The sequence below is a fragment of the Letharia lupina genome, assembly GCF_014066315.1.
Source record: "Letharia lupina isolate WasteWater1 chromosome Unknown contig_4, whole genome shotgun sequence".
Taxonomy (NCBI): Eukaryota; Fungi; Ascomycota; class Lecanoromycetes; order Lecanorales; family Parmeliaceae; genus Letharia; species Letharia lupina.
This window is the reverse complement of record NW_023502973.1, coordinates 1498934-1522784: the sequence shown is the minus strand read 5'-3', so window position 1 is coordinate 1522784 and position 23851 is coordinate 1498934. Positions and strand designations below refer to the sequence as shown.

At 51.5% G+C, this 23851-nt stretch overlaps 10 protein-coding genes across 10 annotated transcripts; 7 read left to right on the top strand and 3 right to left on the bottom strand.

Moving 5' to 3' along the window:
• Positions 1-1798: 1798 nt before the first annotated feature.
• On the top strand, positions 1799-5517 carry HO133_008014 (uncharacterized protein; the record flags this gene model as incomplete). Its single annotated transcript, XM_037298882.1, has 6 exons — positions 1799-2067; positions 2116-2183; positions 2232-2448; positions 2506-3243; positions 3291-3658; positions 4967-5517. The coding sequence occupies 6 exons, from the start codon at positions 1799-1801 to the stop codon at positions 5515-5517; spliced, it is 2211 nt and encodes a 736-aa protein (XP_037156218.1).
• Positions 5518-5543: 26 nt separating this feature from the next.
• Positions 5544-6383, top strand: HO133_008013 (uncharacterized protein; the record flags this gene model as incomplete). The annotated part of the gene is made up of 2 exons (XM_037298881.1): positions 5544-5646; positions 5677-6383. The coding sequence occupies 2 exons, from the start codon at positions 5544-5546 to the stop codon at positions 6381-6383; spliced, it is 810 nt and encodes a 269-aa protein (XP_037156217.1).
• Positions 6384-7374: 991 nt separating this feature from the next.
• HO133_008012 (uncharacterized protein) lies at positions 7375-8673 on the bottom strand (the record flags this gene model as incomplete). Its single annotated transcript, XM_037298880.1, has 3 exons — positions 7375-7848; positions 8097-8485; positions 8553-8673. The coding sequence occupies 3 exons, from the start codon at positions 8671-8673 to the stop codon at positions 7375-7377; spliced, it is 984 nt and encodes a 327-aa protein (XP_037156216.1).
• A 2127-nt stretch (positions 8674-10800) lies between these two features.
• Positions 10801-13547, top strand: HO133_008011 (uncharacterized protein; the record flags this gene model as incomplete). The annotated part of the gene is made up of 3 exons (XM_037298879.1): positions 10801-11186; positions 11248-13418; positions 13477-13547. 3 exons carry the CDS (start codon positions 10801-10803, stop codon positions 13545-13547), a joined length of 2628 nt encoding a protein of 875 aa, XP_037156215.1.
• A 353-nt stretch (positions 13548-13900) lies between these two features.
• Positions 13901-14477, top strand: HO133_008010 (uncharacterized protein; the record flags this gene model as incomplete). The annotated part of the gene is made up of 3 exons (XM_037298878.1): positions 13901-14074; positions 14194-14280; positions 14400-14477. The coding sequence occupies 3 exons, from the start codon at positions 13901-13903 to the stop codon at positions 14475-14477; spliced, it is 339 nt and encodes a 112-aa protein (XP_037156214.1).
• An 85-nt stretch (positions 14478-14562) lies between these two features.
• HO133_008009 (uncharacterized protein) lies at positions 14563-15690 on the bottom strand (the record flags this gene model as incomplete). Its single annotated transcript, XM_037298877.1, has 2 exons — positions 14563-15605; positions 15654-15690. The coding sequence occupies 2 exons, from the start codon at positions 15688-15690 to the stop codon at positions 14563-14565; spliced, it is 1080 nt and encodes a 359-aa protein (XP_037156213.1).
• A 321-nt stretch (positions 15691-16011) lies between these two features.
• Positions 16012-17278, top strand: HO133_008008 (uncharacterized protein; the record flags this gene model as incomplete). The annotated part of the gene is made up of 3 exons (XM_037298876.1): positions 16012-16069; positions 16118-16194; positions 16253-17278. 3 exons carry the CDS (start codon positions 16012-16014, stop codon positions 17276-17278), a joined length of 1161 nt encoding a protein of 386 aa, XP_037156212.1.
• Positions 17279-17689: 411 nt separating this feature from the next.
• On the top strand, positions 17690-18535 carry HO133_008007 (uncharacterized protein; the record flags this gene model as incomplete). The annotated part of the gene is made up of 1 exon (XM_037298875.1): positions 17690-18535. The coding sequence occupies one exon, from the start codon at positions 17690-17692 to the stop codon at positions 18533-18535; it is 846 nt and encodes a 281-aa protein (XP_037156211.1).
• A 516-nt stretch (positions 18536-19051) lies between these two features.
• Positions 19052-19426, bottom strand: HO133_008006 (uncharacterized protein; the record flags this gene model as incomplete). The annotated part of the gene is made up of 2 exons (XM_037298874.1): positions 19052-19138; positions 19286-19426. The coding sequence occupies 2 exons, from the start codon at positions 19424-19426 to the stop codon at positions 19052-19054; spliced, it is 228 nt and encodes a 75-aa protein (XP_037156210.1).
• A 2039-nt stretch (positions 19427-21465) lies between these two features.
• On the top strand, positions 21466-22386 carry HO133_008005 (uncharacterized protein; the record flags this gene model as incomplete). The annotated part of the gene is made up of 1 exon (XM_037298873.1): positions 21466-22386. The coding sequence occupies one exon, from the start codon at positions 21466-21468 to the stop codon at positions 22384-22386; it is 921 nt and encodes a 306-aa protein (XP_037156209.1).
• Between the last annotated feature and the right edge of the window lie 1465 nt (positions 22387-23851).

The window sequence follows — 23851 nt, the reverse complement described above, 5'->3', positions numbered from 1 at the left end:
AACAGGTTAAGCGAGCCTTCAACGACGCTGTGCCACAGGATTTTCCTAACTTCATGGGTGCAAGTTGTAACGGTAAAGCGCTAAGATATCTCGCTTACCTTACTTTACCTTAGCCAACTACTTTAACTTAGCTTGCCGTGCACGTGATATCGGGACTCGGGTTCTCTTTAGCGTGTTTTGTGTGTTTACCAACCGGTCGCGACAGCAAATCAGAAGGTCAATCGACGTCACAGCGCCTCTGTCAAGGCCGCGAATGTTGCCGAAACCTGCTCTACATGATGCTTTCAAGTTCCATGCTTTGACTTCGCGGTCTTTGATGCAAAAAAGCTTGCTCAGACAAGTAATTGTCATGTTTCCAGGCGTTCTTTGGCTCCGTTCTGGAGATCCGTGTGACCGGAGTTCCAAAGCAAGCGCTGGCTGATCAACGAATCAAAATGTGGGTCAATCAGAGCGGCGCGTATGGTCTCCCAGCAACAAGTATGTGAAGCCCGGGAGGCTTTCAAGCAATTGGCCCGAGATGGGCTCGACTTTTCCAATTCTAGATTGACGGGATTGACGGGACGATTGCGTCACAATAATGACGAGAGATAAGGTCGGGCCGTGGCTTGGCTGGCGTGGTTCAGCCTTGTCTGAGTGTCTCGAGTATTGACCAAAAGATTTCTTCCTGTTACACTACTTACTACTTACATGCACGGTATCTCTCAGACTTCCCATCATCCAACGGATTGTTTGCTTGTCCTTGAGCTTGAGCTCGAGCTTGATAAATCCTATCTACTCCAAGCCTCAAGGCTCCTTTGGCACCTTCTATCTCTCTGCGCCTCTCAGCTAGATATGCTTGGCGGGAGGCCTAAATAACTCAATAAGCGATGGTTGGCCCTATCAGCTATGGAAAAGCGAATTGGGCATGTTTCCATACGGGTTGCTAGGGTTGGTGACCGGTAGCATCCTGGCTTTTGCTGCAACCTGAGCCAACCCGGCCCATTGGCCTATGAGTATGCAGCATCGTCATCCTGAAAAGGATAAGCTGCAAAATCAGATCGAGATCCTTGCTTTTGAGTCTTTAGCCCACCAGGGAGTGGGTGCTTTTTTCCACTTGCAGCGCGTCCACAATGCCAGATGTACAGCGCTTTGCAATTCCTTTCCAAGTCCAGCGCTTCGCCAAATAGATGTAGAATATCCAGAGCTTTCAATTGGCCATCAGCTGATTGAAAAATATCCTAAATGAACTGGTGATCCTTCGTGTAGAAGTTCGAACCAGGATTTGGTCGAAGCTGAGAACCCCTCCTTTGAAGCCAGCGCTAGTCAGCTCTGCAACCGCCCGAAGTATCCCAGCGTTGTCAGGTAAACCATCCACTGGGCCACCAGCTTCTCAGCCCGCTTCCTCTTTACCAAGGAGTGACACCTCTTTCACTACCTTCTCACTTCTCTCCACGACATCTCCTACTCTGAACGGGGCCGTTCCTCCCCCGAGTCTCGTCCTGTGGAAGTCACTTCGTTCCTTGGGAGGTCATACCCAACGACGGAGGGACTTGGAGGAGCAGCTGCCCGCAGTTTACATCGAGCAACACCATTGCATTTTCTATCCATCTTACCATCATGCCTTAGGTAGAGCAGCTTAATCCACAGATTGATTCTTCATTGGGAATCTCTATCCCCAGGAACGCCCAGCACTCGCCGTCTTCGACGCACCACGACCTCAGCCATTCACCTTGGAGGAAGACCCTCAGTACCTTGACCCCAACGCCAATTGCTCGAACAAATTCAGCTGAAGTCACAGCGGGCACACACGACCGAGAACATGGAACACTCTTCTCCACTGGCTGCTATGCAGCCACCTTCCCTCCCATTCGGACACTGGGGTTGTCGAGGAGGAACAGAGACTTCCTACAACCAGCATCGAGGGCAATATGGAGGGCAAATGAATTTTGGGCCGTCAAGCTTCAACTTCAAAGATCTCAGCATGGCAAAGGCACCTACGGACTACTTCAATCTCAAGCCTGTACGAGGATCGTCTCCAACAGCAAGTCTTGCTGCTGACCTGTCTCAAAACTTTCACATCGACCAAAGGTGCTACAGCCTCTTGCTGCTGTTCTCCTACACTGCTGACAACTGTAGTCCGCAATTGCCAACTCCACGTCGATCACTGTTCTCCTCGAACCTATTTGGGACACTCAATGGTCGAGGTAAGATGTGCATGCTCGACTAGTAAGGCTTCAGCTAACATGGTACAGAACGCGCGAGCACGCCGCCGCTCCCCTCCTCTTCGCCCGGCCCAGGGACTGACTCGATGGAGATATCACCGCTGCCCCATAAGGCCCCCTTCGTTGTCTCAACCCATGTTGAGCCTACACCACTGACATCCCCAACGGAGGAGGTGACATCGTCTTTGCTTGATGATGTTATGCAAGACTCCCCAACGGAAGCACCGAAACAGCCAGCACCTTCAGAGTGAGTAATTCTTGAGTTTTGGGGAAACGAGCTGTACCGATCTGACATTTACGTTAGGCGTAGAAGATCCTCCTTGATGAGACCTTCGTTGTCCCGCACTAAAGGCCTTACGACGACATCTGTTTCCTTGAAGTCTGCTCGAACAGAATGCCCGCCATTCAGATTTAGCAACGGTCCCTCCGTGCCTTCCTTGTCTTTGATGTCCACCGAGGAGTGCTTTGCATCTTCCACTCAAGGAGATGCCCGACCACATTCCGCACATTCACCAGCACCCTTGCCGATGGGGCCTCCAAGATTCAAACAACCTTCGTCCGGTCTCGGTGGGCACCTACGAAGTATTGGATCACCTATCGTTGGTCACGTCCGCAAATCGTCGAACCCTCTGCAACGTCCCCGGAAGCAGTTTCGTCGCTCTCTCAGTATGTTCGAACACCCAGGAGATGTGATGAAGCAAGAGAAGGCTGCTTTCTCAGCGACATGCCTCGATTCTATAATGGACATTGATGATCCCCCAAGGTTACGACTGCCACACTTCAACTCGGACGAAGAGAGCCTACCTCGCATCACCAAGGATACCATGGTCGACGTCCTCGATGGCAAATACGGCCAATGTTATGACCGGTCTATCATCATTGATTGTCGATTCGAGTACGAGTATGAAGGAGGCCACATCGAGGGCGCCATGAATTTCAATGATAAAGAGCGATTAGCGACGCAGCTTTTTGAATCACCACCCCCGAACAACACGCTACTGATATTCCATTGCGAGTACTCAGCCCATCGCGCTCCTATCATGTGCGTATGCCAAGTTATTGAACGTAAATAATGCTGACCTAATTCAGGGCAAAATTTCTACGTCACAAGGACCGGGCTTGCAATGCCCACCAATATCCAAAGCTTACCTTTCCAGAAGTGTACATTCTAGACGGGGGTTACAGTTCCTTCTACACGGATCACAAACCCCGATGCTATCCCCAAAACTATGTCGAGATGGGTGCGCAGGAACACGCTAACGCCTGCGAACGTGGCCTCGGACGTATCAAGCAACAACGTGCGAAACTGAGCAGAGCACAAACCTTTGCATTTGGTCAGCATGGACAGCAGGTAGACGACAGTCCTACCGCTTCCAATCGGCAATCTAGCTCTCTCATGACAGGAATGGACATGGCAGCCGATGCTGAGATGATTTCGCGGCGAATGCAATCAAGACGTATGGTGTCTTTTTGATTTCCGTATCGCCACATCTGTTTCAGCATCACCGTTGCCTCTTCATCATTCCTGGTACCCTCCCCTCGCTATCCGATCTCTGTCACTGCTGCATCCATTGGCGTCTGGCATGCTTTGAAATGTGGGCCGGTGAACCCATCTCAGGTAAATGGAGCGACTTATATTCCAATGGTCGTCGACTTTTGTGTCAAGGGGGTATTTGCATGTCATCTTGCCACGGTGGCTCCGCCTACCCAGATCTTTTCTACCGCCTTATCAGCACCCGCCTGGGCCCGATACACATCCTGTTACTTCATTGCGAAGTTCGATCGCGGGTATTGTTACCCTGCATGCGACAGCCCGTCTACAATCTCTGTCATGTCGAATCCGCTCTTACCGTCCTCATTGTCCGCGACTGCGAACGCACAAAAATCCTATGCCTTTCATCGAACCTTTTCATCTCTGCCTTGACTTCTTGAGCCCAGTGCTCTAGACATTTCCGAACTCAGCCTCTTTCACGAACACACCGGGAATAGGTCTTGACTTTGACCTGTCGAAAGAAGCTGTTCTACTTCTTACTCCTGTGCTCCAACTCCGTCGTGGCGGCACCTTAGTCACAATCCACCTCAACCGAGAAAGTCAACACTGAACATCACGGCTTCCTTTTCCCTTGAGAAAACCAGAAGCTTTGAGGGCTCTCTTCATCCTCGAAGAAGTAAGAGTGCACAGCTCGGCGAGCATAGCGAGAGCATAGCGAGAGCATATGTTGCTGAGCCCTCGTTGGATTCCAGCATGCAGAATGAATGCGCTTGTCTTTCTACCTTGTCTAAATACCCCTGACCATCAATGAAACATTATATCATTACCTTGACGCGCCTTGATGTGAGCCTCGTGAGTGACTGAAAACTGTAATTGTATGCGCTATTTCTGCGTAGAAAGGTAGAATTATTACCTTCGCTGTTTCTGTAGCTTCGATTCTTAAAGTGGCTACTCAATAGAGTGTGCGTTAGGGCATTGGAGGCATGGTCTACTATGAATCTCCTTTTCTACCAGGGCACCACTGCCTCCCCTTCAACGAGCTTGACAGCGTGCGGTCTTGAAGGTTTCGATCCAACAGCTTAATCAATAATGGGAGAACAGCAGATACAATGGATATTGACGACATTTTGGCGGAGGTAGACAGCCATGCAGTTCCCCGCGAGACTCGAGATCTACAAGAACTCACCCGAGCATGGGTTACGGAACGCAGTGCCCCAGAAATATTGCCATGGCCGGATATTTTGATGGAGCGTATTCTGGAGAGGTTACGTAGGCAGGCATGTCGCCCTCTCCTTGACTGCAAGCGCATTGGCTGATAAAAAGTTTGTCTATAAGATTGAGCTCGTGGAAGAGCAAACGGGAAACACAGACCCCAAAGCCAACTTTCGCCTCATAATCATCCAGACCGAACTCGAGCGCTTCAAGTTCCTCGTCCGCTCATTCCTGCGCGCTCGCATTGCGAAAATCGACGCTCATGCCCTCCATCACCTCACGGACCCCTCTACCAAAGCCCGCCTCTCCCCCAGCGAGCTCCAATATGCTACAGCTCATACCTCCCTACTCCACGCTCACTATCATTCGTCTTTCCTCTCGCAGTTCCCTACATCTCTGCAGAGAATGGATGATACGGCAGGGGGGATCAGTATGGTAGAGGGACCGGATGTGGATAAAGCTGTGTTTGTGAGGGCGTTGAAGGATGTGGAAGAGCCGGTGTATGTGGAGGGGACGGATACGGCATTTGACATGCGGAGGGGGGATGTGGTCGTTGTGAGGTGGAGTGCTGTTAGGGAGGTTGTGATGGCGGGGGATGCGGAGTTGATATGATTTGAATATATGAAATAGTGCTGTTTATGTTCCAGGACAGTGCTGGCGGAGATGTGACGAAGTGGGGGTGGTTGGAAGTTTCAATGGACAGAATCAGTACGAGAGTTCTCATTGATGGAGAATATGACCGTTAGTTGCTAAGCTGATTGGAGCCTCTAGGCATCACCCTCCGTCCCAACAAACCCAGAGATCTATCGCACCACGAAGTCCTTGCACTTCCAAGCCTCCACTTCGTGGTCCGCAGAGACCAAATCATGGTCTCCAACTCCAAGCCATCGCTCTATCTCTTCCTGCCTTCGTACAGTGCAAGCCAGAGATTTCCCGGTACCGCCATAGCCTCGCGCTTTAAAGCTTTCAGACCTCCACGCATCCAGATCGCGGACACCATGCCGCAGGTAATTATCCAAATGACCATAATCACGCAAAGACCGAAGTCCTCCCGCGTAAATTCCTTGAACCCGCCCCTCTCGATTGACTTGCTGAAGCACAGTAGAAAGCTAAGTGTCGCACTGATAAGGAAATGGGCGGTCATGGCTTTGCGGTCCTCCGTCCGATCTGTCAAGATCAAGAGGATCAAGCTGATGATAGAGCTGAGATACGCCACTGTCAAGGCGAGCGCAAGGGCGATCACCAGAAATTCGGGTACGGACTCGCCAACGCCGAGGGTAAAGTTGGTCGTGATTGAAAGGGTGGTGGTGACGAGCTCCACGAAAACTATTGAGCGGAGGGGCGATATGTCTGATGTTCCTGATGATGGGCTAGCTGGTATGGCCATGCTTGCGTTGCAATCGGAGCAAGGGAAGGGAGGTGCTCCTGATGTCGATGCTGCTGCGGTTCTGTGTTCTGGTGCGGTGCCGATAGAATAGGCCGTGCCTGGGAATGTGTCCTTGCTATATACCTTTCATGTCAAGGACTATTGGAAGTTGTTGAGTTTCAGAAGCTGCTGCTTGCCGAAAACACGGCTTTGAAATGCCCAATAGCAAACGCGATGGGGAAACCAGGTTCCAGAAGTCTTTCTTCATCCAGAAGGGACATTGCCCAAAAGAGTCCTGATTTGAGACAAAATCCGTGGGCGGTAACAAACTTTTAACTCTACAACGGCTCTGTGGAGGAATATGACAGTGGCTAGAATCTCCGGAGAAACCGATCAGTTGCTTCCCAGCAGGAGCGAAGCTGAAAGGCATCGCTCATGGCAGTCACATTTAACGGGCATATCTGTGGAAGTATTGAGAATGTGAGTGCATTTCAGATAAATTGCATGTCTAAATGCGACGCCTTGGGCTAAGACAACAGGTCATGATATTGAACTGATCTTGCCACAAAAGGTTCACCTATCCTAGTACCGCTGCCCACCATATCGATAGCCTTTCCCAACCCAAAGCACGATCCCAGGTGATAGATTTCAGATTGCGTCAATTGCCATGAGTCCAAGTGAATCCTTCGTTCTTCTGTCTAAAGCACGAACCCTGCTTCTGAAGATCGGTCCATGCCCCCCCCGCCGGGAGATGTGATGAGCCCATTGGGTCTAACTTGTACCCTCTCGGAGGCGTGCTGTTCGTTCTTACTCAGCACACTCGAGGCCAGACACAGTGCTTCAAAATGCAGATTTGGGAACACTATCGCACATCTCGTGCAGCATTATACCAAACATGGCTGTTAAGGGAGTCGTAGAGACAGGTTTCGAGAAAACGGCCTTCGCCGCTCGGCCAGATGCATGCGCGTTCAGGCTCTGGAGAGGTTGTCAGGCCAAGGAGATCTTTTCCGATGCCACTCTCCAGCGTGGCCCAGTCGTGGCTGTCTATCCGACAACCGCGAACGTTTTCTCGAAGCACGAAACCGGAGAACACGATATCGAGATCAAAGAAGCATTGGATGATCAGATCCGCACCCCACGGGTATTCTCTCGCATTCGTCCAAAGCCGACGTGAGACGTCTGATGGCATCTCGTTCGTCGGGTGAAGGCGATCTCCTTGGGTCGTTGTGCGGGATGAGCTCACCGTCTGCGCGGCTGGCACTCACAGAAAGACGTTCGTTCGTTGCGGCGAGAAGACTCGCCCTGCGGCGTCGATATCCCGCTGGCTGCGTGGGTACGGCGTTCCTCGCCTGGATGAAGATCATGGAATGCCAATTCCCTGTAGGATATCTGAAGCTGTATCTTGAGTGCAAAAGCTGAGCCGGCTTTGCACTCAGTCCGTGCTCGACAAGCCCTGTAGGGGATGTCGCAGAGGGGCAGTAATTGGTTTGGGAGGTCTCGAGGACTGTTTCCTTGGATCCTGGATGTGATGAGGGTGGTGTTGTGCCATAATATTCGTGGCTGATGATGCCAATCCACTACGCTCTTTATTGACATGGTTTGGGTAGGGCGAAGTTCGGGACTTCAAGAGCGGATGAGAAGACAATGGTCTATAGTTTTGGGATACTGCATGCTACAATGTACGTGGCCCTATTCTTGTGCACATTTTGCTCCTGATGAAACAAAACATGAACCTTTTCGGCATCAATCCGCCATCTGACGCCTCGAAGCGTCAACGAATCCACATCACCAATAAGAGTACAACGCAGATGAGACTGCGACTGACCAAATGCCAGTTTATGAAGGCCTCCAGCCCGGTCACCTCGTCAGGTCCGCCAATCGCAGCCCCCCCGTAAGCCCAGATAAGAAGACTGAAGATCCAACTCTGGAAATAATGATGGGTCAGACGCCGGCAGTAATGTTCACCCCCGGACCAACGAAGGAAGGCAATAGGAGTCAGAAACCCAGTAACCATGCCGACGGCTATCCATATCAGACCGGTCTGTCGAAAGTAGCTGATGTCGAGGAGGGTAGTGATGATCAGAATGAAGGATATGCCGTAGTATTCAAAGGATCGTTGAGGTTTCAGTGGGTCGGCTGATCCGAATGGTAGATTGATGTGTTCGTGACACCTAGAGCACAAGACGGAATCGCCGTTGATGCCCAAGTCGGGGACTGAAGTGAGATAGAAACTTAGTCTGGTGACGTGGATCTGGCAAAGAGAGAGCCATGATGCACGCACACTTAATTTCGCCCAGCCTGGTAAGCAAAGCCTGAACTTCCTCTGCCTCCTTGCACATTCCCTCAATTTCTTCCAGGTTCTTTCGTACGGATTCAAGGTCCTTGAAGGCTGTCATGTACATGCCGGTAGCTGAAATGGAGATAGAAGTCAGTCTGCTGATGCGGATTTGCTAATCAAAGAGATGTCATTGCACAAACCCTCATCCATTGTTAAGCCACCTCCCTCTTCGCGATTTTCATGCTCCATCGCTATCCCAGTCTTTTGACTCTTAGCGGTAGGTTGTGTTTGTTTCAAGGAGAACAGCGTCGATTTCTTCCAAAGAAGGTGGAGTGTTGGTGTCCTCGCCTGGTAACGGAAGGACAAAAAAGGTCACGGAGTTTCAGATAGGTACACAATGTCTCAGCGCCCGACAGAGGACCTTGCGGTGGCGCACTAAGCTCCTTGAGGTTTTGCGGCCCATTTCCTTCAAATTTCGTGTGTCCTACTGCAACACTCGCATCTATCGATACCAGGGTATGGCGACCAAAGCTTCGTCGTGGTGAGGCACTGATTTTATTGAAAATTCCTAGAAATGTTTACTCTGAACCCTATGTTGTGTTATATTGCTTATAGTGTTGCGTGTGCGGTACTTGCGACTATCGACGACAAAAGACGCTGTCAATGGCGAACGAAGCGGGATACTCAACTCCATACAACAAATGTGCGCAGTATGTTAGGATTCTCGGATCGAGGGGTTGGTTTGCTGAATGTTGAGCTAATGATACTGGAGCTTGATTGCAGAAAAGAAGAAGTGGACATTGTTTCGTCTTCACGTTCCTATCAAAGACCAAAGGCCCTATTGCCCCTCACCTGACGCCTGCCCCAGATGTCCTGATCGGAGGATGTAAATAGGATGATGCCTTCTTACCCGGCCCAAGAGCCACCTACCGTAGGCGGTTTTTCGACTGATCTAGAACGGACTCTTTTCGCACAAGACAGTCCACAGATGAGTCGGCACAAGGTAGAGCGCTGCATTCTATAGCTAGTGCCGGTGATTCCTCAAACGGCCTCGTTACGTTCTCTTCGGGATTGGGAATTGGAAGTGCTCCTCACTTTGGCGTTGCTCCTGTGGCGTTGGAGGTAGAGGTGTAGCAAAGTAATACATGGAAGGACAGTGACAGTAGGACTGCACTCACGATGTGTTGACCTCGAATAGCTTTTGTTGCCTCCTTCGACATCAAAGCTAAGCACGACTGCAAACCTCTTAATATGCTAAGTCGTAGTTTTCGGTTGAAGGCACACTTTCTGAAGGAAGAGATCTTGACGGAGAAAAGAAAGAAATTGTTTCTGTCAAAACCAAGATCGCAAGGTTTCAGCAACATGCAACGCTGTAGCGCTAAACGCAGAAGAGGATTCGGAGACCGTTTTCTTTGAATATCGTACCGTACCCAGTGAACTCTGCAACACTGACGTCTGCCGACGCCACAAGATCGCACAATTAAAGCCTCTTCATGACATCGTGGTGACGCACTACTCTTTGGGCACCGATCCCTTTGAATTTCGTATGTGTCATATGTGTGTATTTTGTGGATAATGGCTTTGTTTACAGTAGTCGCGGCTACCGATGCCAAGAGACGGCGAGGTCATAGCTTTCGCTGTACTTGAGGGTGACAAGTGACAGGAATGATAAGTAGCATTGATAAGGTTTCGCCTTTGAATGTGGTTTGCTGGGGTCAGTAGATCGGCATAGGGTGAGCAGCAATGGGTGCTGTCACCTTGCAGCTTAGAGCGTCACAAACATGCAAATGCATGCGTAGCTATCTGTTCTATTGGTCGAAATTTAGGAGATGCCCTATGCTCAAAGAAGAAAATGAGCACGCGACCAGCTATTCTTTTCTTTTGAAAACGAAGAAAGTCGACGAATGAAAGATTAAAATGAGGGCGAAGGTGATTCTCTATTCTCTAATACTTTGTCCAACTTGCCTGTCAAAAAGGATCATTTGATGCGTTGAAATCCAGGGGTAATTCCGTGCCAAGCCCTTAGCGGCAGCTCCCATAGCAAGGAACGCGAACAGGTTCACTTTACCCATAACTAAAAAGCTTCACCTTTTTCTCTCACGCAATTTCTAACCCCACTCTTCTCCCACTATTCCTTTGAGCCATTCGTTTCTTCTCCTAATGTATAATTGAACTTTTCCTCTGACAGCTCTTTGTCGACACACAACACATATCAAACGTTGAGCTTCTGCGCTATTCGACCAGGCAAGCAATGGCAGCGCCCACTCCAGAGGGTGGTGCAGGACCGTCTGGTCGTGAAAGCTCTACAGGGACGAATCTTTCGGCTCCTCATCGACCAACAGAAGCATTGGTAAATACTCGATCTACTACGGATGTGCTCGCGGCAGCACAGGGAGACCCAAATGCGACAAGCAAGAGGCGCAATCATCGAGGTGGAAAGAAGAAGAAGAAGAATCGCCGACAGTCATTCTTGCCTGCAGCTGCAGAAGAAGAGGTGGACCCCGCGAGGTCAAGTCAAAATCTACATGAGCCTGCGAGCTCTACAACTCCAAGGCCACCTTTTTACAGGTTAGGTCAGTCCGGTGGGCGTAACTTGAGCGAGACCAGTCTTGACAGCAACGTGCTCTTAGATCATAGGTATCTACACCTACTACACTGTTGATGCTTGATCGGAGATCGAGCTGACAGACTACTGCAGAGATCACCCACCAATGCGCCAACGTAGAGAAAGCCGAGTCAACCCAAGCGCCTTTGGGAGAACGGAATCAATGCAATACAGGCCCAATCATCCCCATCGACGTTCTTCATACGAAGCTCAACATGGGCGGCCAAGACAGATCCGCGCACATGACTCATCAGGCGATGAGAGCGAGGCCAATCCCCCAGTGACAACAGATCGCACTCCTCTATTGACATCAGCCAACGGTGGAGCTTCACCGTCGCACAGGTCCGGCTATGGATTGTCTTCGGCACAAGGGCATGGTGGCCGTCGTGACTCCCAGCAGAGACGTAGTTCTGCAGCAACTTCCAGCTCGAGCAACCACCGAAGAAGAGTACCCAGTCGCCAGGCTTCTCATGATATCAACAACCCGCCCTCCGTCCCCAGCAGCCCTAAGCTCGGACCAGACATGGGCTATGATGATGTTATGGTCACCGGTTCATTCGCGCCTAGATCTCCAGAAGACAGCCGTGGCCACAATCACACCAATGATCAACTAATTGACATAGATGGGGACGGCAACAAGGCGTTTGTCAACTCCTCTCCACCAAAATCGAGGAATGGCTCCTACGAGCAGCGACGCCATACTATTGCCGTACCGGCTGAAGAAGATGTGTGCTTCCCTATAGAAGGCATGTCAACGATAGGAGAGGATGACTACATGAACCAAGACCAGGGCTCGAACGAGCAGCAGGGACAACGGAGAAGAAGAGCTTTCCGGTGGCCAGATTTGTCTGTACTCGACGAATGGAGTCGCGAAGAGAAGGAGGAGCGAAGTGAGGGTATCCGCGCAAAGAAGATCAGCGAGCCGGTTCTTGTTGGTGGCAGGTTAAGGCCGCAAAAACACGGGTGGCATCGCGCAGAAGAAGACGCTCCTTACAGATTCACATACTTCAATGAAGAGTTCCCGAGCACGATACACAGTCAGACTATTTCCGAGCTTTTACAACCTGGTCAAGACTTCAGGGAGCTGTTCATTCCAGATCCACCAGAGTTGAGTGATGAGTCTTCCGATGAAGAAGACGTGACGAGCCATCAAGGCACTTCGAATGGCCGAGACGAAATGAGTCCTAACACCCAATCACGGCTAGGAACAAGGCATTCGTCGATTATCGGAGAAACTAAAATGCAATCTCCAGAGCATTCAGGTGATGCTACTCCTTCACAATCCAACGTACCTTTGCGAGGTGAAAAACCAAAGCGGCATGGCGAAAGACCAACTTTCTGGCTTGACGTGCTTTGCCCCACAGAGACGGAGATGAGGGTCATTGCAAAGACGTTTGGAATTCACCCCCTCACGGCCGAGGATATTTTGGTGCAAGAAGCCCGCGAGAAGGTTGAGCTATTCAGGAATTACTACTTCGTCAATTACCGTACTTTCGAGCAAGACACGAGTAGCGAAGACTACCTCGAGCCAGTCAACATGTATGTGGTTGTCTTCCGTGAGGGCGTCATCAGCTTCCACTTCTCCATGACTCCACATCCTGCAAACGTGCGTCGACGCATTCGCCAATTGAAGGAATACGTAATCATGAGCTCTGATTGGATCTCATACGCCCTTATCGACGACATTACAGACGTTTTCGCGCCACTCATCCAAGCAATTGAGGAAGAAGTTGATGATATCGACGATTCTATCCTGAAGCTGCACTCTGGAAGCAAAGAAGAACAGAACGAAAAGGTTAAAGCATCGAAGAGCGAAGATGGAAAATCAGAATCTGGAGAGCAATCTTCTGGCGGTGACATGCTTAGACGCGTTGGTGAAGGCAGGAAGAAAGTTATGCTGCTGTATCGTCTCTTAGGCAACAAAGCAGATGTCATCAAGGGCTTCGCCAAGAGATGCAATGAGCGTTGGGAAATTGCACCAAGAAGTGACATCGGGCTGTACCTGGGTGACATCCAGGATCACATCCTAACGATGACCAGTAACCTCAGCCATTACGAGACGCTACTTTCTCGAGCCCACTCGAATTACCTCGCTCAGATCAACATTCGTATGAACGAGCGCCAGGAGCAGACTGCTGACGTCTTGGGAAAGCTGACCGTCCTCGGTACAATCGTCTTGCCTATGAATATTGTGACTGGTATGTGGGGAATGAACGTGATGGTACCTGGGCAGGATGCCGACAATTTAGTATGGTTTTGGTCAAGTATGTCAACCTCTGGCAATGCATACATTCGTAATCAGATTGCTAATCACGACCACAGTCACTGCTGGTTTGTTGGTCTTTGGAACCTCATGCTTCTTCATCGCGAAGAGAGTGTACGGTATAGTCTGAACAGAGTACTCAAGGGAAATTGCAATGTGCATGGAGATCTATTCCATATTGGCCTACCCACTGCTGCATAGCGAAGGATGGGTATAGTCGTAGTAGAGTTAAGATGACTCTCCTTAGACACAAAAGTGATGAAATTTTGCCATGTCCATAAAAAAAAAAGAATGTACATAGAAAGTCATTGGATTCAAGAACTGCAAATTACTTTCCACCTTAAAGTGCGCACCTCAACCATCAAAACGGAAACCATGCACCATTCCTGATGAGGCAATCCGTAAACACTCACCCACCCCACCTCCCACCCTAACCCCTTCCCTCACACACCTCTGTTCTTCTACCCACCCCACCCCCCAATCATGGCGCCCCCAACCCCCCTCTCCGTAGCCACAAATTCAATCAACCGCCTCCTCAAGGAAGAGTCGTCCTACCGCACCGAACTCGCGACCCAGCAGCGACGCGTCGAGGAGCTGCAAGCGGGCGGTGCGGACGAAGACGATGCCGGGAACACGGAGTTTCGATTGAGGCAGGAGGTCAGTACTCTTCTGTCTGTCCATTGATGCCGGGGGGGGGGGTTTCAAAAGTGGAAGAAGGGCCAAATCCAAAGGGTTTCAAGTGTGTGCTGTCGTGCTGACGCGTTTGCGGGGAACAGAAACGAGCGGTCGAGGAGACGAAGGCGGTTTTTGGACCGTTGAGGGAGCGGATCGCGGGGGCGGTGGAGAAGTTGGAGGGGGTGTTGGTTGGTTCCTTCCGTTGTCGTTTTTTGCACCGTTTCCGTCTTGATCTGTTCCGTGGGGAGGAGCAATTTGTGTGTTACACTGTTCGCGGACAGAGGCTGATGATTTGGGTTATGTATAGGCGTCCGGTAAGGCTGCTGGAGGAATGGAGGTCGATGCTGCAAATGATGCCCTGGTGCGGGCGAAAGCGACTTCGTGAGGATGGTTTTAGGGGAATGACACACATGATGCATGCAATAGAGCGGTGTCTGGTGGGATGGAATGCTTTAGCAAGGGTATCAAAACTACGAAGTATCCATTTGCTCTGTCCGCTGCGTCTCCGTTTGCTCATCATCCTGTTCACCTTCCTCTTTCCCATCCTCAGCGATTAGGCCTTCAACCGGTGCTGCAACGACATGTTCCGGCTCAGCAGCCAGCTCGCCATCCTCTGCCATTTCTTCATCCTCTACCGCTGGGCCGTCAACCCTTTCCTCCGCCATCTCATCCGCATTCTGCGAGCTCCGTAAAGGCGACTTGCCCCGTCCCGAAGGATCCCTTTCGACTGACAGTCCCCCGGGAGTGCCGACCTCTTGGTCCTGACTCGTCCCATGCATCGGTGTTGTCCCACCAGTCTCATGATGAGGCGTACCAACACCACTGCTCCTCCCCCTCTGATCGTCATCTCCATCCTCTCTCTCCTCCATGCCCTCCCTCCTCTCTACCTCTTCCTTCTCATCTCTGATCAATCGCCTAAGCTGCATGCCCTCCTCGATGATCCTCCCAAACTGCTGCCGCCTCTCCGACCATGTTTGCGCATACTCCTGACTCTCCGTCTCCAGGTCCGCGATTTCTGCGTTCAGCTTGGCGAGATTGGCGTGCTGATCTTCTCTCGGCCGTAGCAGGCGGTTGCTTGTGATTTTTTCAGCCAAGTCATCGTATTCCTTTCGTAACGCGAGCGTTCGTTGTGCATCTTCTAGCTGCACCCGTAAATCGGCGGTGTTATCTCGGACCGCTTGCGCCGTGGCTTGTATCTTCAGCTTCTCAGCAGCATATCGCTCGCGTTCTCTGACGTTGCTCGTCAGGAGGAACTGTATGCGTATGATGCTGCTTTCGAAAGCGGCGAAGTCTAAGAGCGTATCCTCGCGCCATTGGCGGCGCTCGTCGAGTTGCTGTTGATTCTCGATCTCATGCGCCGCTGCTGCTTCGTCTGCGGCTGAGGCATCGGGTGGTGGTGTTGGGGGTAGAGTTGGTGGGGTGGATATGAGGGAAGCGGAGGAGAGGAGACGTTTTGTAATGCGCTTGAAGGGTTTCTCTTCGACGTTGAGGAGGCGGGACTTGTGTAGTGTATCTGAACGTTATGAGATTGGGGGTTGAGCATGTCAACTGGGAAACTCACCTTCTTCAGCTTGATCTAGCAATTCGTAGGAAGACATGGTGCCGATTTTTTTCGACCTGTAAAAGGCTATCCTGGGCGCTGAATCTGCGACACTGAGCCTCTGAGAAGAATGTTTCTTTACTTTGTGAACTTTGGGCAGGTGGACGAATCAGAGATTCAGCTGTCAGGAGCTCGGGAGATACTCGGGATCTCCCGAGGTTAAGTCTAAATTAAGATCCACTCGGCCTATTCATTCTTCTTTCATTCACGCAGTCATGTATAATACATACACAACACTGAATTTGAATAGCCTTCCTATATTTTAAACCAAATCTCCAGTTGTTCTTTTCTCCAGTTACTTCTCGAATTTATCGTCGCAATGCCTCCGTCATCGCTCTTCAGGATGGCCAGCAGGGCGTGCATAAAGAATATACGATGTAAGTCAATTATCGTGATGCATACAGTCTTCTGCTAAAAGGTGATAGCAATTACCGACGTTGGAGATGCGCCCTATCAGATCGTTCGATCTGTTCTTCTCCGGCTTGAGAACCCCCAACAACTCGTAAGCATAATACTCTTCCCGGGCTCCTCTGTCCTATCAAGCTGATTATCACTTTTAGAGAAAGATAGAGTTAGCATCACCCCAAATCTGCGGCCAAGATGGCGAGATCTGGCTGGAATTTATCAAACGCGATGTACCGAACTGGGACAAGAAACCATACGAACCAGAGAACCCTAAGAAGTGGTACAAAGCATACAAAAAGCTCGTCATGGACAGCCAGGAGGAGGTAGAGAACGACGCTGCAGAATTGAAAGCTACCCTGGACCGAATCAAACAAGATCAATCACTGCACAAGGCCCAACAGGTTGAGCTTAGGGGTGTCAAAGTCCCCGAAGGAATGAAGAGCAATGGGCCGGTCATCAGCCTCTCCACGATGCCACGATTCTATGACAAAGGAACCAATCCTCCACCGGGCGAGAGGCAGCGTAAGAAAGACGGAGACGCCAAAATCTTCGTCAGTAACAAAGGTAAGCTGGACCAGTTCCGAAAGGAAGCCAAAGCTATGGGCCATTTCCAGAAACCAGCAGGACGCCCTGGAATCTTCGCCCCTAAAGATATGAAGTTGAAACCTGCGCCAATGAGCAGGACGATAACCGCTGCACCGCGCATACTCATAGAGGAGCATCAGAAAGCTGCAGCCCCAAGCGCATTCGATCCCTCTGCCAAGCCAGCAACAATCTTCGCTCCCAAGAGGAAGCGAGTAGAGCACAACGAGACTTCCCAACCAGGTACCCTGACTTACGAAGAAAGAGAGAAGAGACTCAAAGCGTTTACCAACCCCTCAAGCGTCAGTAAATCCACTCTCAACCAAGAAGCATCGACCCCAATATCACCTCAACCCAAAGCAAAGATCCGCTCATCCACCGCGCCCGATATTGCCATATTGCCTGTACCGAAAGTCCAAGCCACCCCTAGTTTCTCCTCCACACTGAAGCGCAAGGATCGCGCCTCACCGACCCCTGGTCACGGGATACCAAGGGCAAATACCTCCAGCCCCAGCAATGGAGGTATTCGCCCAGCAATGCACATGAAGAAGGCTCCTGTCGACGTGTTCATGCCAGCGAAACGACGGAAAATTACTTGAGCGACTCCCATTCGAATTCTGGGAAATTTTTGCTTTTGAGCGTCGTGCTTGCGGCGCTACAATTTGCATCGATACGACTGGAGCTTTATACATTGGTCGTTTGACACCACCGAATACTATCCGCCTTTTGCTTGAATCGTTGACACATCCCCGTTTTCGTGCGTTGATCGGCTGAACACCATGACACTTTGCTTGATGCCTTTATAAACCCTCCGTGTGCTCCACCTTGCTTCTTCTTTCTACACCCTTCACTCACACTCAACCCCAAACTTCAAAGTCAAACCTCGCTTCCCAAAACTTCCATCATCAAAACAACACCAACCAAGTCGTCACCCAAGTTTCAAACATCCTCACAGTCTCCCTTCACCGGCAAACCATCACTTCGTCAACAGCCCTTCCTTCTTCAACAACATGCCTCGTGGACGCACTGACCAGACTCGCGGCATGACTGAGCGCGAAAATTTCAACCAATCTTATCTCGAGGAGTCTGCTGCTGGTCGTCTTCGTGGCTATGATACCCGTGGATATTGCGATTCTGACCGTGGCGGGCCTCGTATTGCTGGTTCGCGTGACTACTGGCGTTATGCCGGCGTTGCTTCTCGCGGTTATGGAAGCCATCCTGCCACGAGAGAAGAGGATCCCTCAGGCTCCTCTGACTCCTCCGACGTTGATTTTTTGGCGGGAGATTCCGTGGGTCCTCGTTCTGGGGGAACTCGTGGCCATCGTGGCATGGTCAGAGAGGACTACGATTCTTTTGACGAGGATTCTTTGGCTGCAGAATCTGCTAGTCGCCGCCTTGGCGGAACTCTCGGTCACCGTAGGGTTGACGACGATTCTGACTATGATTCATTGGCGGGAGACTCCGCTGGTACTCGTTACGCGGGAACTCGAGGCCAGCGTGGACAAGGGCCTCCCCACTCCCGTGGAACCGGTCCTCGATACGCGGATAGATACGCGGATACTTTGACCGAAGAGTCCGCCGACGATGAACCCGACTGTCATCGCCGCGGCACCCGAGGTGGAGTTGCAGCCTCAGCTCGTTATAGTACACCCTCATCTCGTCGTCGAGAACTTTCACCTTCCCCCCGTCGGGGAGGGATGTCCCCCGGCGGACGTGCAGGATCAGTCGATTCTTTGGAATCCGAGGCCGAGCTAGGTGAACGCAATCCTAGTCTTCGTCACTACGGAGGTCAGCGCGCCCCTGTCTCATATGGGCGCTACGACGGCGGTAGGGACTCGGCTCGACGCCGTTATTGAGCAGTGGGTCTCTGGGAGGAGCTGGCGAGGGAGTGGAGCGCTGTGTTTGAGTATTGCTCGATAATGAAATCAGATATACCCATGCATCATTCTATTACAGAGACTTTGTGATTTTCAGCTTCGGACCGCTTAGGGCACTCGGCGAGCATATGCCTGAAAAGGCTTTGATAAATAGATCCGGTAGAGCAGTGCATGCACGCATTCTGAGTCTTCGAATTGCTCCCGCCTCATCTCTACCACAGCACTCATGTCGTCGTAACGGAATCCCTCGTCACCTCCCCGTCTCGCCCGTCGCCCGCCCCCCCCCCCCATCAAAGGCATCCTCCCTCCCCGCCGCCCTTTTTTCCCTAAAACCCGCCCCGCAGCGCCAACACCAGATGCAACGTCGCCCCGCCCTCGAGGCTGTACTCCGACGCCATCTTGTCGTCCGCCCTGAGCGCGCGCAAAACGGGCCCCCGTCAGCGCCCGTGGTTCGCGGTCCCTCGCGGGCGTCCGGTGTGGGCGTGTGTGTGGGACTCACATCTGCTTCCCGCCGTAGATCAACCGCTGCTGCACGGGCGGGATCCCTTCCTTTTCCTCCACGCGCTCCTTGATGCGGGAGACCTGATGCGAGAACGGATTTTGTGTCAGCGCTGTTGTTGTTGTTGCTGCTGATGATGCCGGTCGCTTTGGGTGCTGAGGTGTAGCCAGAGGCCCATGGCATGGTGTGCCGCGCGCTGGGCATGTGGACCGGTGGTGTGCTGTACGTACCTTGTACTCCGGCTCGATGTCGAGCTCGATCTCTTTGCCGGTCAGGGTGCGGACTCTGGAGTTGCGCCGGGTGTTAGCCGGTGGTGCTGGGGGTAAGGCGGGTTGGTGATGGGGAAAGGGGGGGTCGTACTTGATGTTCATGGTTTCTTGTGCTTGGGTGGTGGTGGTGGTGGTCAGGTGGGTGGTGATTGAAGATGGAGAGCTTTTGGGAACGATTGGGGTTGTGAGGGGTTTGAGGGTGATGGGTTTGAGAGCGGGTGTTTGTAGCTGGTTGCAGAGTGTTGAATAGAGTCGATGTTGAGTTGAGCTCGTTGAGGTTGTGCAGTCACTTCCATGGACGCCTTGTAAGGCGGGGTTTTGGCGCTAGTGAGTTTGACACTTACGCTTTCTGGCTTTCTGTCTCGTATGAATACCGATTGGATTCGATTGAAGAACCAGTCAAGTGCCAGCGGTCGCAGAAAGGACTTCGTAGACTACGAGTCCTCACAGTAGGGAGGACTACGAAAAGCACCCTACCCCGTCCTCAACATACCCTTGCCCATGAGCCTACTTCCATCTCATGGTGCATATTCCCGAGAGACGCAGAGGGACTTCCAGATGCCCTTTCTAATCCCCAGTATTGTCTTTTTGATGTGGACTACTGGGGTTCGCTTTACGGGGTTACATGTTGTGGAGTGCATGCTCGGATGGTAGGAGGGCATCCAGCTCGGTCACGGAGACCACCGCTGCTCAAGCAGATTTACAGTTTAGGAATATTTGTCCAATCATCGCCGTTTTGCTGCACGTTCGGATCTGATCCACGATGCTGGCATCTTTTACCAGTCGATCTCTACCCCACGTCTCCCGATCACCTCCTGTTATTCTCTTGCATGTTACCATGACCAGCATTTTCTATTTTCCAAAAAGACATGGCTACCATCACCCAACTCCCTCGGCGTATGTGTTTTGCAGGCGGAGAGGGGCTGTCGTTGACATCGATCATCACCTTTGGATTATTCTCGCTCAGATCGAGTGGGGGTGACATACCGTAGACACTGACCACCAATGGATGGTCCTCGGGTTGCTTTGCCGTTTTCCAACGCTACGCTTACTTGTAGGGCTTTAGGATACATCTGATGTTCTGGAGAGTGGGAAGGGAATGGACGGGGGAAGCGTTGGAGACTGCACGTGTCTACCACATCATAACTGTTCATCTATTCCCTAATGAGGCCGTCGGACAAGGGAAAAGATGGAGCTTGGAAATGACAGAGTCCTTCGCATCTGACTGATGAAAAGATGTGAGGTGACGTTGGTGGTGTGAAGCTGCACCTCGCTGCGAATAGAAAAAGACTTAAGATGATAAAGTAGTAGCGCTTGAAGCCGGGACGATGATGATTTCTTTCACCGACATGATCGACAAAAAAATTCCAATCATGCAGCCACCAGTTGATGCCTTGGCCCTTGTCCCACTTCCCACTTTGCATTAGCATTAACGCTACGATAACTTTATATCTTCTTGGCTGTCCACCTTTCCCTTCTGCGACAATCAGCCTTGGAAAGAAAGCGCTCAAATTGGTTCTAGCGTAGAAGTGACCCCGCTTTAAAACTCAGATACTTGCTCGAGCGGGGTAGATCTTTTCCCTTTTCTCCCTTGTGAATGAGTATAAAGGGTATGGCGTGATGGAAGGAAAGAAGGAATGCCGAGTGTCCGACAATCGACACGTAGATCTGGAAGTAGTGTGATGCATCATGCATGAAATCTACAGGCTTTCTTTCCCTACCAAAACTCTGACATTGAACTGATTGACTGGGGTAGCTACTCAATAGCTCTCCATACCTCTCAACAAGCTCCCAAATGAACCCTTCACATTCGACCCAAACACCCCACATCATGACATCTTGCTCCGTTTGCCCCACGGAACCGCAGCACACATCCCTACCTAAACTCATCAAGTCGCGCTATTTACTTCTGCGTCGGCGCACGGCTTGAAAAAAACAAAAACAAAAAAACAAGAGTTCACAGAGGCGAGCCAAAGAGTGGAAGTCAGAGCATGGAGCACGGAGATGGAGGGAAAGTATTTAATCCAAGGGTCCCCCTCAAGATCAATAGGTCAAATCACTATCCTTCCCATTGTCTCATTGACACACGAGGACTTTTTGAACTGATCAAGTAGCTCCTCTGGAACTTACCAACTCAAAGCATGAAGCTCTTCACTACCTCCGCAGTGGCAACGCTGTTGGCAATCACAGCCATTGCCCACCCTCTCAAACGTCAAGCTGCCGTCACCGACGTTGACATCCTCCAATATGCCCTCACCCTCGAGCATCTCGAGAACACCTTTTATAAAGGCGCCATTTCAAGCATGTCAGAAGCAGACTTCATGGCAGCCGGCTTCAGCTCGGCGTACTACAATAACCTCAAGTACATCACTCACGACGAAGAACAACATGTCGAGCTACTCTCCTCCGCCCTCATGGCAGCCGGCCAAAAGCCAGTCGCAGCCTGCACATACGACTTCCCGTACACGGACCCCAAATCCTTCGTCACTCTCGCCTCCGTGCTCGAGGGTGTCGGCACATCCGCCTACCTCGGCGGTGCTGGTCTCATCACCAGCAAGGCCTACCTTGGCGTTGCAGGCTCAATCCTCGTCACCGAATCACTCCACACCTCCGTCCAACGATTTAACCTGGGAGAAGTCGCACCCGCGAACCCATACGGCACCGCACTCGGTCTCAACCCCGTCTACACCCTCGCCGCAGCGTTCATCACGTCCTGCCCGAGCACCAATGCCGCCCTTCCCGTCATGGCCTTCCCCACTCTGACCGCGACCCAGGGCATTCCCGCCGCCGAGAACATGACCTTCACCTTCAGCGTGAAGGGCACGCTTCCGACCACTTTCTACGTCGTCTTCGTCAGCGGTCTGAGTACCACGTCGGTTATGCCGACGATGCAGGGGGGCATGATCGCCGCCGTGATCCCGCCCACTGCCATGGGCCAGACTTATGTGTTCATCTCGAAGTCGATGACCAATGGGACGATCACGGACGCCATGATCTTGTACGGGCCCGCTGTCATCGAGGTGACGCCGCCCGCTCCCACGTTCGATCTCTCCGAGCATTGAGAAGGTCCGCTGGTTGGTGAAAAATGAGATGGTTGGTTGGATTGATGGATGGATGGATGTGCATAGCTGCCGATGTTGAAAGGTGGGGGAGTTCACATGATGTATGGCCCTTACGAGACAAGCATGATACCTCTGTACGGAGTACTGTAATCGGATAATCAATAATAGCACAAAGCTCTTGAACCAAACACTAGACCCCCCCCACCCATTGCCTTTTGTCGTTGAAAGCACCCGAGAGATATGACAGTGATGACATTCAAACTACATTCTTTTAGTGCGCTGCTACCAACCAGGCTCCAGCCCGCTAGAGGAATCAAAAAGCGCGTGCCGCTTAGACGCAAGTCGATGTGGAAATCGCCACCCAATACGTCACTGTCCTTGGCTGCTCCCTCGAACACGACGTCCCTTGTCCATTTAAGGGTGCAGTAGCCAATCGTGACCCTCGAACACGACGTCCCTTGTCCATTTAAGGGTGCAGCAGCCAATCGTGACGATGTCAGGCAAGTGGCGATCCGGAACATATTAACATCTGCCTCCGAAGAGGTTGGTCGGAATGGCGGTGGTGATGAGGCCATGCGGAGTAAGTCAGTGAGCGTTTCATCCATTGGTGGCTGCTTCCGATCACGAGTCGGGTGTTCTCAAGGTTCCATCCGTAGCTGGGAGTGATGGGGTGGGGTGGGGTTTCCAAGATGTTGGTCGTGCGGGTGCTGAGAGGATGAGGAGGAGGAGAAGAGTCGGTGTGGATGGGGCTGGCGAAGGGATTGATGTGGGGGGTTTAGTATATGTTTTACATGATTGATTGGCGCTTGTTAGTCGTTGAGTTGAGTTTCTGTTTGACCGCTGCTCGTCTGGAGAAAGGTTTGAGAGTCTTTGAGCGGCATGGGATGAGTGTGTGTGCTTGCGAGTCGATGGAAAGATGTTCGGGCTCAAGTTAAGGTCACACTTTGTTCTCAACACTCGCTCAACACTTGCTCAGGGCCCTATCTGGCTCAACGAAGCTTGATAATACGTGTTGAAATGAGTGATGCGGGGGGTGCCGGAAGGCAGTCTTGAAAGTCATTCATTTGTTGCCACTGACCAAGTCGTCTCTTGACACCCGATAGCCGCGAGTGTTGGCGCGCAACAACACGGTACGTCTATCGGTGGGAGCAGCGCCGAGAAACGAACCTTGGATGGCGGGACGCATTACGGCCACGTTATCGTGATGAGGATGTGTCGTGCTTGACTTCCATATCAATGTAGTCAGAAGCGGCCGTCCCCAAAATGCGCGTTCAAGCGTCATCCATTCGTGTTTCTAAAGCCTGGCTTGATGGTGGGGAGGGCCGAGGCGGTTGCTCGTTTAGTCTTTCCGAATGGCTTGGGTTCACGCCTGTTCGAGTTCCCCATTACCAGCTCCGAACCGAAGGGAATAAGCCTAGTTCCAAGATTCGTGATGGCAAACCGCGCTGCCGAATACAGGGGCGAA